This window comes from Oryza glaberrima, chromosome 6 (assembly GCF_000147395.1).
Source record: "Oryza glaberrima chromosome 6, OglaRS2, whole genome shotgun sequence".
NCBI lineage: Eukaryota > Viridiplantae > Streptophyta > Magnoliopsida > Poales > Poaceae > Oryza > Oryza glaberrima.
The window spans coordinates 20,957,951-20,974,876 of record NC_068331.1 but is presented as its reverse complement, the minus strand read 5'-3'; the positions used below and the strand labels follow the sequence as shown (position 1 = coordinate 20,974,876).

General features: G+C 40.2%; 1 protein-coding gene across 2 annotated transcripts; it reads left to right on the top strand.

Moving 5' to 3' along the window:
• Positions 1-13,041: 13,041 nt before the first annotated feature.
• On the top strand, positions 13,042-16,649 carry LOC127777413 (cysteine synthase-like). Of its 2 annotated transcripts, XM_052303998.1 has the most exons (7): positions 13,044-13,301; positions 13,572-13,699; positions 13,885-14,087; positions 14,345-14,470; positions 15,366-15,524; positions 15,979-16,172; positions 16,255-16,649. In XM_052303998.1, exons 1-7 carry the CDS (start codon positions 13,170-13,172, stop codon positions 16,378-16,380), a joined length of 1,068 nt encoding a protein of 355 aa, XP_052159958.1. In that variant the 5' UTR covers positions 13,044-13,169; the 3' UTR covers positions 16,381-16,649. The 2 variants fall into 2 exon arrangements, with proteins under 2 accessions (XP_052159959.1, XP_052159958.1); XM_052303999.1 differs by lacking the exon at positions 15,366-15,524 and having other exon boundaries at positions 13,042-13,301.
• Positions 16,650-16,926: the final 277 nt, after the last annotated feature.

Here is a 16,926-nt window from a genome sequence, read left to right as displayed (position 1 = left end):
AAATGAGTGTTTAATTATACTTATAGTCACAAAAAAAAGTGTCGTAGACATTGATCAATCCAAATATACAACTCTGATACACAAGCAAGTGAACAAATTTTGTATAGGTTGTTGAACGGGCCGGGAACGAATGAAAAATAAAAACAAGGAGTTCCAGGAAGGTTCTTCTGAATGGGGTTCCAGGAAGGTTCTTTTAGTGTAAAAGGGGGGTAAGACAAGGGGATCCCTTATCCCCCTGTTGTTTGCTTTGGGGGCTGATTTGTTACAGTCAATCATAAATAAGGCTTTTCAGAGAGGTTTCCTTGCTCTTCCTATTCCTGTTGCTGGTGACTCTAACTTCCCAATTGTTCAGTATGCTGATGACAACCCTTCTCTTCATGGAAGCTTCTGCCCCTCAGCTGGTAGCTCTCAAGGCATTGTTGAACTCATTTGCTGCTTCTACTGGCCTCAAGATGAATCATACGAAGTCTTGTTTGATACCCCTCAATCTGAGCCAAGAAAGGGCACAGCACATGGCCTCAACCTTTGGTTGCTCTCTAGGGTCTCTGCCCTTTACTTATTTAGGGCTGCCATTAGGAACAACTAAGCCTAGAGTGGTTGACTTCTCTCCTTTAACTGACAGAATAGAGAGAAGATTTACTGCAAGTTCTTCCTTTCTATCCTATGGGGATAGGTTGACCTTGGTTAACTCGGTGCTCTCCTCCTTACCAACCTATTACATGTGCACCTTATCATTGCATGTTTCTTCAGTGATTGACTCTATTGATAGAGCAAGAAGACACTGTCTTTGGAGAGGAAATGACCTTAATTCGACTAAGAAATCCCTAGCTGCTTGGTCAAAGGTTTGTAAGCCTAAAGGGAAAGGTCGCTTGGGTGTGATTGACCTTAGGGTCCAAAACAAAGGTCTCCTGATGAAACATTTGCATAAATTCTACAACAGATCATGTATTACCTGGGCCAATTTGGTTTGGTCTTCATATTACCGCACTAGTGCCCCCACAAGCGGCTAGAGTATGTGGTTCCTTTTGGTGGAGAGATGTGTTCCAATTTGATATCCTTTTTAGAGGCATTGCAAAGCCAATTGTTGGTGATGGAAAGGCAGTGTTATTTTGGGATGACCTTTGGGAGGGGAGTATTAGGTCAAGAGACTATCCAAGACTGTACTCCTTTGCTAAACACAAGAATGATACTATTGCTTAGCACTTGGCTTGTGAGCCACAGGATCAGTTTTTCCTGCCCCTGTCTTCCCAAGCTTTTGAAGAATACACGTCTTTAAATGAAAGTCTGCAGCCATTTTCTTTGGGGAATATATGTGATACTTGGACTTTTATCTGGGGGTCCCCAAAATACACGTCTCAGCTGTTTTATAAGCTTAGCTTCTGGTCTCTATCGCCTCCTGTTACTTTTGGTTGGATTTGGGGGAGTAAGTTGAATATGAAGATAAAAGTTTTTGCTTGGCTACTTTTTATGGATAGAGTCAATACAAGGGATCTCTTGGATAGAAAGCACTGTATGCCGATCAATGCAACAATGCTTTGCTCTTGCTGCCCCCAGGGAGTCAGAGAGACGAGGGAACATCTATTTTTCTTTTGTGACTTCAGTGCGCAATGTTGGAGGGTTTTGGTTTGGTCTTGGAGTTCCAACCTTGAGTTTCATAGGATGATTCAATCTCAGAGCGCTTTTTTCTCAAATGTCTGTTTCATGGAGCTCCTTTTACTTGCAGTCTAGAACATATGGAAGGAAAGAAATAATTTGGTTTTCAATGGAGTACTGCCTACTGTAGCTTCCTGGAAGTGCAACCTGAAGATGGATTTGGGTCTACATTTAATTAGGCTCAAGGAGGTTCACAGTCCCATGGTTCAATCATGGATTGATACTTTGTAATTTTGCCCTTTTCTCTTTTGTTCTTTTTGTTCTTTTAAATTTTTGTTTTGTTTTCCTGTGTACATAATTCTTCCTTTTAATATATCTACCGTGGAGGCCTCCTCCACTGTGTTCCTTTCAAAAAAAATAAAAACAAAGGAAAATGGGCCGCACGCTCAAGTTTTTGGCCAAAAAGGAAAAACAAATAAAAATCCTCTACAGGTTCATTTCCACATTTGCTTTTGAATGTGAAATTTAGAATTTGAGATACGAACATGAATGTGAAATTGACGCTATGGAATTTTTTTTTCGAGTAAATTGAGATGGGAGCAACTTGGTAAAAAACTTGAAAAACTCCCGTTTTGGTAGACATTATGTAGTGCATGCGGAAAAGACCAGAACATAGACTGCACATATTTGCAATAACCCCCATACTTATTTTTATTCCTTCACTCCTCTATTTGTCTTTACAGTCCATGACATCGATTGATTTCGGGTGGCCTTGGGGTTAGCGACGGAAAAAGATAAATCAGGAGATTGGATGTTGGATTGGATTACAGAAGGTAGAAGGGTTGTAAATTGGATCTCGATGGAAGGGCTTTGCTCGGGAGACGTCAACATTGATCAAGGCAAGATCAGCAGCCGGCAGCTATTGCTGCCACAGCTGCGCCGCTAAACTCAACCTCCCCAGCATCGGTAGACTCGACATTCCTGCCACCGTCGCCGTCGGCCATGACATCCCCGCCACTGCCGCCACTAGATTCGATCTCATCTGTCACCACCATCGCCATAGTTAACACCCGGCTACACTCATACTCAAGGTTTTCCAAACCGCTGGGGGCAGGGTTACTGTGCTCCGGCGGTACGTATAAAATTTATTAAAATTTCAAATTATTTTTAAAATTTATTTGGATTTAAGGAGGTTACCGACTTACCGTGGTTTTCCTTTTATCTTACCCCGCGATAAGTATGGCAACCGCTCGGTTACATGCGGTTTTGGGAACCCTGCTCATACTGGCCACAGTGACAAGCCTCAACTGCCTCTCAGATTCATTCGATTGGTAATATACCTTGATAGAAATACCAAACAACGGGAGGGTTTTTTTAATAGAAGTCCAAAGTGCACATGTGCAACCAACCTGAGCACTCACTACGTACATGCAGAGATGGCATCCTACTCACCTTCCAACTCAGCAAAAGTAGTTTCGGTGTCATACATTGGACATGGTTTGCACACACCAGACAAGATTGTGCACTAAAATAAGCGTTTTGCAATCTTTTGTACTAAGCTGCACCCACCTCATAAGTTTATGTACCGTGAACGCAATTTACATTTTTTTAAGAAAGGTCATGCACTTGAATTTCATATAAAAATTTAAGATGGAGGTCATACACAGTTTTTGGATTAGATTACATATTATCTTAGAGAGGAGGAGAGAGTTTCCTTCCACGAGGAAACAACCACTCTATCATTGACATTAAGGCGTTCCGCCCAGAGAGTGGCATCATCTAAGCATTTTGTTACTAATCTCAGTTAAAATTGCATCTTACGGAGCACAACATCATGATGGTGATTCCAAAAACCCCCAAGAACAAAGAAGATAAAAAACTTGGAAGCGTTTATGGGGGAGATTTGGCGGCTGTTGCAAACTTGCTAATTCGGCCATGCTGGTAATCAACGGTCAAAGCTGAATTACCTGCCAGAAGGAGCGAGCAAAGGAGCAATATATGAAGATGTGGAATGACGTTTCATCTTCTTGATTATAGAGCTCATAGACAGGCATTCTTTCGCTAAAAGCCAAGCAAAGAATTGAATTTTTGGTGGGGCTCGGTTGCTAAAAACAAATACCCAGTTAGGGCGGCAGGCTTGTTTGAGGGAGCTTAAAATTTTGAGAAGCAACTGGTTGGTAGCCAACTTCTAAGAATCTGGAAAAGCTGGGTATCCCAGCTTCTGGCTTCTAGTTCATTTCCTGGCTTCTACAACTACAGCTTCTCAGAATCTGGATCAAAAGCCAAACTGTTTGGGGGAGCTTATGATTTTGTGAGAAGTTACAGCAGCTAGAAGCTCCCCCAAATATGCCCCTTATCCTGGAGGAGTGAAAAGTTGGATATATTTGACTGGATTTGAATGCTCACTTGTACCCCCCCTCCCCCCCCTCCCCGGGACTCACCGATTGTCCTGATCACTTGTCAGCACTACGTGTGTTACAAGCGTTCTCAGTTGAAGAAATGATCACTGGCGGCCGTGGAAAGTTTGGTCACAAAGTGTTTAGATAAATATGCTGAGAGGACCTTAGCTACCGTATCCCATTTGTCCAGAGCATGAGACGCTATGGAAAAATTTCATAGCGTCAATTTGTTTCCAGATTATTTGGTCGGAAAATTACATCACAAAGATTTGATCGGAGGTCGCCTTCTCCCTCCATGCCACGGCTACGCCACATGTACAAAACCAGTAAGAAATATCAGCCCTAATTCCATTCACACATGCACGTGCCAGGGAGACTCGCCATCAGCCGTTAACTCCTCTCATACAGTCATACGGTCAACGCTGGCGAGGAAGCTGACGGAAGTTATCACCCAATTAAATGCAACAGCTAGGTGGAGATGGGGGAAGAAATTAAGCACGGACGAGGATGGGAGGAAAGGCATCTCGGAAATGTTTTCGTGATTAAAATGGTGCTATTGTATTTCCTCGTTCATATATTCAGCATTTGAATTGTGCATATAGCAATTCACGTCTTGTGGTTTTTATCTCTTTGCTCTCAGCTGATTGGATGGACGCCACTTGTTTAGATGAAGAACATCACGAAGAAAGACGGTGTAGAGGCTCGATTGGTGGGAAGATGGAAGCATACCACCCACTCGGCACTGTCAAGGAAAGGAGTGCCCTCAGGTACGTTCTTTCTTGCGAATCATTTCATCAGTTCTGATTGACATAGTGCACTTCTTTATTCAGTTCTATGCATCATTTTTCATTTATCAGATCAAGATATTTACAAAATGCATATGTAAAGAGTGTGACCAACCAGAGCCCTAGCATTTGCAATTCTTTTCTTCTGCAGAGTGATTGAAGATGCAGAGGAGAAAGGGTTGATCACACCTGGTGTTACCAGTATTCTCGGTATCGGTTTGGTGCTGGTTGTTACGATGTTATAGAGGAGAACAAGGGTTTGGACTTTGGAGCCGACAAGCGGTAAGCTAGAGAGGAGAAAAAGGGTAAGATGATTGATACGATGTTCCCAAGTAGTGGTGAAAGATACATAAGCTCTGATCTCTTTGTAGATGTAAGGGAGAAATGTGCTAATATGACCTTCTAATGTCTTGGTGCGGCTCTCCTTTGCTGTACTATAAAGAGTTGTGTTTGTGCCATGTTGTTAATGAAGATTTGCTTCAGAATTCAGACTACACGCTCCATTTTTATTGTTTATGGTTCTACGAATTGTTGTGAAAATGTGTGGTATATTATATGTATGTGTCAACGCAATGTAGAGCGATTTGTTTTTCTTTTGATGTACTATACATGGGCAACTATATTCGTACTTTGAAATTGCAATAAGCATTCATATCATATTTTGTAAATTTGATCTTTTCCCATAAACTTTTTGAATTTAGATTTGGCTGACAAATATGGCATATATATGTTGTTGCCAACATCCTAATTTAGATGGTGTTGAACGGTCCAAAGCTGATACTAACTCTGAATTCTGATGATCTTGTTTCACAAAAGAAGTCTACTCAAGAAAATACAGTTTAGCAATTCGATATGCTTCGCTCAAGTTTTGAACTGATTTAAATTGTTTGGTTGGACTTCAGCTCCAGGTAGGATGGATTTAGGAGCTAGAGCCTTGCCATACAATCCCATATTATAACTTTATGTGCCATGTCACTAACAGGATGAAAGACCGATACCTGCTATAGAGGTAAGGTGAAAATAACTTCCTAAATCTTCTCCTAGATACTGCTTCAAAATTCTCTCTCAAATGACTTCATCAGACCGTAGCTATTAGCCAAAAAAATGTGCTAAGAAAAACTCGAAGAAACTGCTCATTTGAGAACTTCAACCTTTTAATTTGCTCGAAAGCCACATGAGGTTGTCTCTCCCTTTATTGCAAGGAAAACAAAATCCAAACCCTTCATTGCAAGGAAAACCAAATCCAAAAAAGTGTGGGAAGGAAAAGAAAACTCACTCCATAGGAGATTGCAAGGAGAGGATTCGATACCGTATAGGAATTTAAATTGCAAGAAAGTAAATGTAGAATTTAAATTGCATAAAATAAATTTAAAACATCGCATTACAAAAGAGTGGAACTAACACACTCAAAGATACATCTTCTCTTTGGATTTGAATTTAAGCTCTGAAAAAGCCCTAAAGGTTCTCACACACAAGGTGCAGCCCAACGCTAGACTTAATTTATAGGCATAGGTTGGCTGCAATCACCCTAAGACAATGCCTCAATTACCCTTATGGGGAAACCCTAACTTTGGTTTAATCTAAGCTGATGGATAATCTTCCTTCTCATCAAAGGAATAGTCTTTGATGGCCTCCACATAGCCAGGCGCTCTAGGATCCCATCTCCCACAGAAGATCCTCACTCAAGCTCAGGCGTCCGTGAAACCGTGTCCATACGCGGCCTAACCTGTGGTTGCCACGTCACTTCTGCCTCAATCTCGCGTACATGAGTGCGCACAATCGCTCCACGTGCGAACCCACATATGATGTGTGTCCGCATCATCCCATGTGCATTCCCATGCCTAGGGATCGTGGGGCTCCGATCCGCGTCCTCATCCTTCGCACCAATAGTGAATCTCAACTCCTCCTCGAGTCTAGTCACAATACCATCGTTGATCAAGAATTACCACAAAAGATCCTGACTTCAGTACAACCTTGTTACATAGCATCCTAAACATGCTAGACCTCTGCTGCTCCCTAAGCGTAGTCCTGGTCCTCACTGTTGATCGAGGTTATCCTAAAATACTTGCACACACATAGACCAAACAACGTATCTAGGCACATATATCACAACCTGACCCACATCAGTCACACGCACACATTTCCTGTATTTTCGGCACTTATATTCCATCGCAATAAATCAATACCACACTTGAATCCAAACAAGAGAGTGAAAGTATCTTACAAGAATTAACTCTATGCCATTTTATCAGCAAGAGAGCAAAAGTTGCATGCAAATTACAATATGCAATTTTTTTGGTGCCTACCGAAATCGGATTTATTAGATGAGAAGGAAAATAGAAAAACCACTCAACAGTATTCTGTAGGCACGGGATAACTACTACCAGTAAATATTTCTCAACCACCTATTCATCCTTATCCTCTCATCTATTCCCCTTCCCTCCTCTCTCTCTCTCTCTCTCTCTCTCTCTCTCTCTCTCTGAGTACCACCCCCATGAAGCACAGAGGCAACGACGACGACTGGACTTGCGGGTTGGCGCGTCAGGTGTGGAGGAAGCTACCATCACTACCGCCGCCATTGTTGCTGGTGGAGGTGTGGACAGAGTAGAGGAGGAGATCATGAAGCTATTAGTGGGGTAGGTGCCCAAGCACATGATGGAGGCGGAGCTGCTCACCACATTGCAGGAGGTGGCCATCGTCGACGAGGTCACTGTCATCAAGGACAAGAGACCTCTTTTGGCATGGATCCGTACACCCAGATTTGGGTTCGTGACCTCCAGGCTCCTGCGTTGTCTTGTTCTGTGTTTGATTTTGGTTTCTACATGTTCTATGGGTGTTTCTATAGCTATGATGGCTTTTTCATGGAATCAATTCTTTATTTGTTTTTATTCAAATCTCTCTTGATAAATGATTTTTGGTTCTTTATTGCGGTGATACTTTAGTGGTATCATGATAGTTTGGTACTTGTAGGTATCACGGCTAATACCCAGGTATCAGACATGGTACCAGTAGGTACCATGCTTAGTACATGTGGTATCATGGCTGGTACCCATAGGTATCAGACCTGGTACCTGGTACCTGTAAGGTATTAGGTATCAGACCCGGTACCGGGCACCTGTAAGGTATCAGGTATCATGGCTGGCTGCGAGGTATCAAGTATCAAGCACCACATGTCTTCTCTCCTCTTCTCTCTTCCCTAGACTCGATCCTTGTCCCTATTACTGTCGCAACCAAAGTTCTCTCCTGCTCTGGCTGGGGGAAGTCCTGCTCGGAGTAGTTGCAGGCAGCGCCGGCGAGGTATCGCTTGCAGGGCAGGGTTCTGGCCGGACGGAGGAAGGAGCACTCCTGCTCGAAGTAGATGCGGCATGCTCCGCGCTGCCAGTGAGGTATCTCGCGCGATTGGGGTGGAATCGCTCGTGGATAGCGTGGGTCTCAGTCAGAAAAATGATACGTATTAAATGTGTCAGGGGATTTAGTTATCCCATGACTACCACATTGCAATGCAATCCCGTACGGTAGCTGCCCTCCCCCACCTTTCGAGATTTTACCAAAATCGGCTATTCGCTGTCCACAAGCATCCAGCTGTGGTTCAAAACTGCCATTCTCTACAGAATCGTCGTCAGCTTGTTTAAATTTACAAATCAGCAAAAGATCCCCTCCAATTTGGACGTGGAACAACAGATTTTATACATCTGACACGGGGGCTTTGAGCCATGGAGTTTAGCGTAGTTGTGGATTTCACCAGAAAATTCCATTGAATCTCAAGATCGTCTTCTCCATCCATGGAGCTACCAGCCACGTCATATTTATATACAAAACCAGATAGGTATCAGTCTTAATTCTATCCGGAAACAAACCCTCTTAACTTATGGTGCAAAGACATTGGCATGCAATACAATGATTTTGTAGTTATTTCGAGGCCTTCTACAGTGTCTCCACCATTGATTCCTTCAAGAGTAAACTAAGATATGAAGTTGCGCATTCGCGCGACTATAATCATTCTATCCTATTGCGCGTTAAGTATATATAAAACTGTATTAATATATTCAGTGCATGAAGATTTTTCTTTAATATAATTGTGATAACCGTTCTCTATATTTATCATTTAGCTTAGATTTATTTGTTAATGTTTCAAAGAATAAAATTAGCAAGAAGTCTAGCTAAAACCTAACAGATTTATTGTGGTGTGTAATAAAAAAAATATTCCAAACTTTGCATTCATGCATCAAACTAAATTATCAAAATCTTATTATTTTTTATGCCATTTTTGCTGTTGCATGAGTCCTTGCTTTTGCGTCATCTTTAGCGCTGCATGACCCCTCATCCTCTCTTTACTTTTCTCTTGTCGCACCTGCTTTGGAAGGATATTTTTATAAGTTTCGTATTTTAAATTAAACCAATATCTATTTGTATTTATTATGAAATCGTCATCAAAATCAGCGGAATCTGTGGGATTGATGGGTATAGTTCACCATCATCACCACCTCTCTTCATGGATCATTTGTTGTAAGAAGACACTGATACTACTACAAAATGGCAAAACACCAATCACATATATTCCAAGCACCTTAAAAAGTCTCTATTTCTTATAGCAAGTGTAAAAAAAAATCTATGTCTACGAATAACATGGCTGGAAACTCCTCAGAGTCGTGTTCTATTCACCCTTAACTTTAACCCCTTAGACTTGTTTGGCTAGTTGAGAGAAGAGGATTGGGAGTTTAGACAATGCAATTAACTATGAGATTAATATGGGAATTTGATTTTTAATTCCAATCTCTTGTTTGGTAGAGGTGGTGGGAATTGATAGGGAGTTTGTTGGAGATTAGATCTTACATGAAAATGGATGGTTCATATTTGTTTAGATAAAATAAAAGAGGAATTCCCTCCCAGTTACTATCTCCATACCAAAATATAATAATTTTATGATCGGATGTGAGTATTAATAAAATAGGTGAAATTAAATAAGAGAATATTGTGATTAGCTGAGAGGAAAATATAGACAGATAAGTTATTATATTTTAAGATAAAATTTAATTTGAATGGTAGAAATTGTTGTTTTTTTAGAGAGGGTGCATTTCTCAGTTGACGGTTCATGTTTTATACTTACATGGCTCAATCCTGTTGCATGTTGGGAAGAAAAAATAACCATACCAATTATAAACCCTATCGTTTTATATTGTCTAGATATTGAGTTAGTGCCAAGTGAGGGTGGTGCTTCCAGAGCATTCTATTCCCTCTGCTTGACTGGAGATTTGAAGGGGTCTTTTTTTTTTTAACCTGCAGTATGATCCAAGGGTTCTCATTTCTCTTTTCTTTTTCACTTCCTGATCTAACGGTGTACCTTTTCCTGCTTACGTGACTTATTCTGGTTGTATTTTAAGATTTACTTTTCACTTGTAGTGATTAGGATAGAAAAAAAAGTTAAGCCGGGCTGTTTGGTAATATTTGCAACGATTGCCTATCGGGTTCCAATTGTGATCAATTGTTTCCCATTCGCTCTAGCTAATTCCCAACATGTTTGATATTGATCTGTTGTTTCACACATATTTTGCTGATCCAAATTCATCTCTTTGCTGCCCTCATCTATATATTGGGTATATCACTTATGTAATCTGTAAACACATATGGCATGCAGATACCTATCAACCGTTGTACCTAAAACATTCAACAATATTACTCGCGGTTCCAGAAATAATCATTAATTTGGTTCATCGGGGTTATATACAGTAACATTTACAAATCTACTATACTCGATTGCTGCTTTGCCAAAAAAAAAAATGAACTACTTGATTACTAAGTACTATATATAGATTTTACATTAGTTACACGACCACAGAACAAATCCAAGTCATTTATTTAGTTTTACCCAAGCAGTTGATCACTCAGTTGTATCATCTGTTGTGTTCATTATTGATCAATGATAACTTAGTAAACCAATCAATTAGTACATACGTAGTTCCTTTGCCACCTCTCAGTCCGTCCGCCGGCCAAACAAGACTAAGGGGGTGTTTTAGATCAGGGATGTTAGTTTTGGCGTGTCACATCGGATATACGGACATATTTGAAGTATTAAACATAGTCTAATAACAAAACAAATTACAAAATCCGCCTGTAAACTGTAAGATGAATTTATTAAGCCTAATTAATCCGTCATTACCAAATGTTTACTGTAGCATCACATTGTCAAATCATGAATTAATTAGGTCTCGCAAATTAGTCGCAATCTGTGCAATTAGTTTTGTTTTTAGCATATATTTAATACTTCATGCATGTGTTTAAGCATTCGATGTGACAGGATGAAAAATTTTAGGGTGGGATTTAAACAGGGCCTAAGCGAAAATTGCGATAGTATTGATCTGCGTGCCCTTTACTTTCGCTGTGTTCTGATATTAGGATCAAATTACTTATCTAACCTTCATACTAAACACAATATATGCCTTAAACAAACTAACATTTTTTAATTAGAAATCTGATGTATGTAAACATTAAATTGTTCACTTATTTAATCATCCCACCTTGTATGACTACATCAAATATAGTCCATACACACCTCAACAAACAATATAAGATTCAAGCAAGTAAAACAAGTAGAAAATCAACATAAGATTCTCAAGCAAACACCTCAACAAACATACAGTTATCAACGGTAGGACTCTTGCAACAACTAAGGTTGATGCTCAAATCAGCGGAATCTGTGGGATTGATGGGTATAGTTCACCATCATCACCACCTCTCTTCGTGGATCATTTGTTATAAGAAGACACTGATACTACTACAAAATGGCAAAACACCAATCACATATATTCCAAGCACTTTAAAAAGTCTCTATTTCTTATAGCAAGTGTAAAAATAATAATCTATGTCTACGAATAACACGGCTGGAAACTCATCAGAGTCGTGTTCTATTCACACTTAACTTTAACCCCTTAGACTTGTTTGGCTAGTTGAGAGAAGAGGATTGGGAGTTTAGACAATGCAATTAACTATGAGATTAATATGGGAATTTGATTTTTAATTCCAATCTCTTGTTTGGTAGAGGTGGTGGGAATTGATATGGAGTTTGTTGGAGATTAGATCTTACATGAAAATGGATGGTTCATATTTGTTTAGATAAAATAAAAGAGGAATTCCCTCCCAGTTACCACCCCTACCTATATATTGAAAAGGAGGGAGTTTCTCCCTCAATTCCCCATCCCCATCCCACCCAAACTCTCGTCTTCCCCAACCAAACACAGTAATTAAAAACCTCATCCCTCCAAACTCCTAATCCTTTCTTAGAAACTCCCCGAACCAAACGGACCCTTAAATTAGGCAAAACAGATCCCTAACTTTATAGAGTTTATAGTTGTGTCACTCACGAATAAATCACACTTTTACTATAGTCCACGCTCCAGTGACAGACAGAACTACAAACCGCACAGAAGAGTAAAGTCCATCACCGGTCCCTAAACTTGTACCGTTGTTTCATCCCGGTCCCTAAACTCGCAAATCGACCGTTTAGGTCCTCAAACTTGTTCGACTGTGTCATCCTGGTCCCTAAACTTGCAGATCACTCGTTTAGGTCCTCCAACTTGTTCAGTTGTGTCACCCCGATCCCTAAACTTGGATTTGAATATCATCTGGGTCAAATAGGACGGTCTAAAGACTTTATATTTAAAAATAATTCATAACTTTTTCATGTGAACTCTAATGAAGACAAACTTTATATCAAACTTGTAGCCCTCAACGCGATCTACAACTTTGTAGTTGATTTTTTTATTTTAATTCATTTTTTGTCCCAAAATGTAATTTTAAAATTAAAATTTCAAAATATATAAACACGCAACAATATTTTGGGGCCCTAAACAGTTTTAATTCAAAAAATTTCCAACTACAAAGTTGTAGGTCGCGTCAAGGGCTACAATTTTTATATAAAGTTTGTCTTCATTAGAGTTCACATGAAAAAGTTATGAATTATTTTTTTATATAAAGTTTTTAGACCGTCCTATTTAAGGACCGGGGTGACACAACTGAACAAGTTGGAGGACCTAAACGAGTGATCTAAAAGTTTAGGGACCGGAATGACACAGTTGAACAAGTTTGAGAACCTGAACGGTCGATTTGCGAGTTTAGAGACCAGGATGATACAGCGGTACAAGTTTAGGGACGAGTGATGGACTTTGCTCCGCACGGAATAAGGCGATCTCTTTCCAATCCATTCCATCCACACACACACGCAGGTCACAGATGTGGTAGAAATTCATAGGGAGTCACAGACCAGCGGAGAGAGACTCTGTCTCTCCATCTGGCGTTAACTGAGCTCGTACGGCCGGCGCTGGCGAAGAAGGCGACGGAAGAAGATATCACCGAATTCCACAGGATAAATGCCGCTTTCTGCAGCAGCTGGGTTGAGATGGGGGAAGAAATCAAGCACGGAGAGGAGGGACCAGACATGGCTGCACCGGAGGAGGAGGAGCAAGGGAGGAAAGGCATCCCGTCTCTGCTCTCCTCCAGCGAGGAGAACATCGCCTCTAACATCACCCAGGTGAGCAGATTTCTTTTCTCCCAAAAAAAAAACTGATGAGAACCAGTGGATTTTGTTGCTTTTCATTACAGGTTCAGTTTGTTGTATTCAGTATCTTGCAAAAAATCTTGATAGTTTGCTGACTAAGTAGTAAGCCGGTCAGCCAGTGTGGTGTTAGGACATTTTCTTGATTGGTATTATGGTGCTATTTTTCTCGTTCTTGTATTCAGAATCTGGATTGTGCATCTAGCAATAATTTACGTCTTGTGGTTTCTATCTCTTTGCTCTCAGCTGATTGGATGGACACCGCTTGTTGAGATGAAGAACATCGCGAAGAACGAAGGCGTACAGGCTCGATTGGTTGGGAAGATGGAAGCATACCAGCCACTCTGCTCTGTCAAGGACAGGAGTGCCCTCAGGTGAGTTCATGCAAAACATCATCGTTTTCTGATTAATATAGTGCACTTCTTTCTTCAGTTGTTTACATTTTTTTAGTCAGATCAAATTATTTACAAAATTGTGTTTATGTGAGAAGCATCTATAAAAAGTGTTAAAGAGTTTCAAAATTGCCTTGGCATTTGCAATTTCCATGTTTCTTCTGCAGAATGATTGAAGATGCAGAGGAGAAAGGGTTGATCATACCTGGTGTTACCACGCTGATTGAGCCAACAAGTGGTAATCTCGGTATCGGTTTGGTGCTGGTTGCTGTTCAGAAAGGCTATAGGTTTATTGCTGTCATGCCTGCTAAATATTCGCTTGACAAGCAGATGCTACTGAGGTTTTTGGGTGCGGAATTGATATTGACTGGTGAGAACCTGGATCCCAGTTCCTACAAATGGTTACAAAACCAATAAGCACTTAAATGCCTCAAGTAAATATTTTCCCTAACTAATATTTTCAGTTGAATGGGATGATTTTGTTCATTTCATATTTACATAATTATTATGCTGAAGTATTTTTTTTTGAAAGAATATTATGCTGAACTAATGAGTGTTCTTTATCTTATGAACAAGTGCCGTCGACACTCGACAAGTGTTAAGTACTGTTTGTTCTTATTGCTGCAGATCCTGCAATTGGGTTTAATGGTATGATGGACAAGGTGGAAGAGCTCATGAAGAGCATACCAAATTCTCATTGTCTCAATCAAGTAACAAACCCAGCAAATCCAGAGGCACACTTTAAGTGGACTGGTAAGTATTCAGGAAAAATCCACATTTCCAATTTTCCATGTTTTACAAAGAGTAAAGTCCATCACCGGTCCCTAAACTTGTACCGCTGTATCATCCCGGTCCCTAAACTCGCAAATCGACCGTTCAAGTCCTTAAAATTGTTCGACTATGTCATCCCGGTCCCTAAACTTGCAGATCACTCGTTTAGGTCCTCCAACTTGTTCAGTTGTGTCACCCCTGTCCCTAAACTTGGATTTGAATATCATCTGGGTCAAATAGAACGGTCTAAAGACTTTATATTTAAAAATAATTCATAACTTTTTCATATGAACTCTAATGAAGACAAACTTTATATCAAACTTGTAGCTCTCGACGCGATCTACAACTTTGTAGTTGATTTTTTTTATTTTAAGTCAATTTTTTGTCCCAAAATGTAATTTTAAAATTAAAATTTCAAAATCTATAAACATGCAACAATATTTTGGGACCCTAAACAGTTTTAATTCAAAAAATTTTCAACTACAAAGTTGTAGGTCGCGTCGAGGGCTACAATTTGATATAAAGTTTGTCTTCATTAGAGTTCACATGAAAAAGTTATGAATTATTTTTTGATATAAAGTTTTTAGACCGTCCTGTTTAGGGACCAGGGTGATACAACTGAACAAGTTGGAGGACCTAAACGAGTGATCTACAAGTTTAGGGACCGGGATGACACAGTCGAACAAGTTTGAGAACCTGAACGGTCGATTTGCGGGTTTAGGGACCGGAATGACACAGCGATACAAGTTTAGGGACCGGTGATGGACTTTACTCTTTTACAAATTACAGCTATCTTTCATTATCTACCACCAGCCATTTTGCCTTGGAAAGATGTACCTGGGCATCATACATCATGTTTATTTTGTGAAATCTTCAGGACCTGAAATATGGAAAGACACAGCCGGCAAAGTAGATGTCTTTGTGGCCTCTGTTGGTTCAGGTGGCACATTGACAGGTGTAGGGAGGTATCTGAAGATGAAAAATCCATCTATAAATATTGTGTGCGTGGAACCTTCAGAAAGTCCTGTAATTTCAGGTACCCCTGTAATATCTCTAAATAGTAGTTCGAGGCAGAATAATCAGATTATCAGTATAAGCTTTCTCAAGGTGCATTTTTCTTCTGAGTGCTAGTGTAGACAAGAGAGTTAAGAAGAACGAAAGGAAAAGTTGTTGCTTACTGAAGTTTCTAAAGTAGAACATTTGTGTGCAAGAGCATTTTTATAGGTCTATTATCAAAGAGGTGTTTATCTATGGAGATGGAGAAAATTCAGTTGCCATTATGTAGTTCATTAGGACCCTATAGTCAGAAATGTAAAAGAAAATGTATTGTTACCTGCCATATGTTGAAATTTTGAGTGACCATACAAATGAGGTATCTTAGCATGCTCTGCTGTAAAGTGTAATTGATGACATACTGCTCATAATTCCCCTTTTTCTTTCAACTTATTGTTCAATGTGCCTAAACAATATTTCTGCTTGATTCTATTCAGGTGGTTCACCAGGGCCACACAAGATTCAAGGCACTGGAGCAGGTTTCATACCTGAAATTTTGGACAAATCTGTCATCGATGAAGTAGTGACAGTAAGCACAGAGGAATCCATGGCAATGGCGAGGAGGCTGGCGAAGGAGGAAGGATTGCTTGTTGGCATATCTTCTGGTGCAAATGTAGCTGCTTGCATCAAGGTAAACAGCTCATCTTAGCTAGGTATACATAAACTCTTCTCTATTGTGTTTCTGTCTACCTAATTTAATGGATCTCAAGCAGATTGCAGCCAGAGAGGAGAACAAGGGGAAAATGATAGTGACAATGTTCCCGAGTGGCGGTGAAAGATACATGAACTCTGATCTCTTTGCACCTGTTAGAGAGGAATGCGATAATATGACCTTCTGATGATGTCTTGGAGCTGCTCTCCTTTTCAGGCACTGTACACATGTGTTTTCCTCCATATTGTTACTTAAGATATGCTTCATAGTTCAGAGCACACTATACATTTTTCTTGTTGCTTCTTTGTTGAGGAAGAGCAAGAATTTCAGCATGATGTGGTGTGCTCCTTTGTGCATGTGTTGTAAACTAATTGTATATCCTAATATGCCGGCAAAGTGGTTGTTTATGACCTAGACAAGTTGAAATAAAAACAATACCTATAATTGTCGCGGCAACCTCGGCGATCTGTAGCAGCAACAGCAGCGGCAGGTCATCGTCCAGTTCGCCTTCAACACTACAAGCAGCAAATCAAAATGCCCTTTTCATTTTCATTCTCTCCAAATCTGGTGATGTTCTCTGGCACCGATCGAGTCTATGATCTTTGTCCTCGAGCTCCTCTTTTCTTCAAACAGTAGCAGCAGTGAAGTTCCAGATGCAGCAACAAGTCTCACTGCCATTGTAAATATTCTGCTCTTCACCTAGTGGTTATCCTCTCCTTCTCCATGCTCATTC

What these genes read in the sequence shown, in the direction of transcription:
- LOC127777413 (XM_052303998.1), top strand. Translation starts at nt 13,170, where the DNA reads ATGGGGGAAGAAATCAAGCACGGAGAGGAGGGACCAGACATGGCTGCA. An exon ending in AAGGACAGGAGTGCCCTCAG is followed by an intron (nt 13,700 to 13,884) that starts GTGAGTTCATGC and finishes TTTCTTCTGCAG; the next exon opens with AATGATTGAAGATGCAGAGG. An exon ending in AGAAAGTCCTGTAATTTCAG is followed by an intron (nt 15,525 to 15,978) that starts GTACCCCTGTAA and finishes GATTCTATTCAG; the next exon opens with GTGGTTCACCAGGGCCACAC.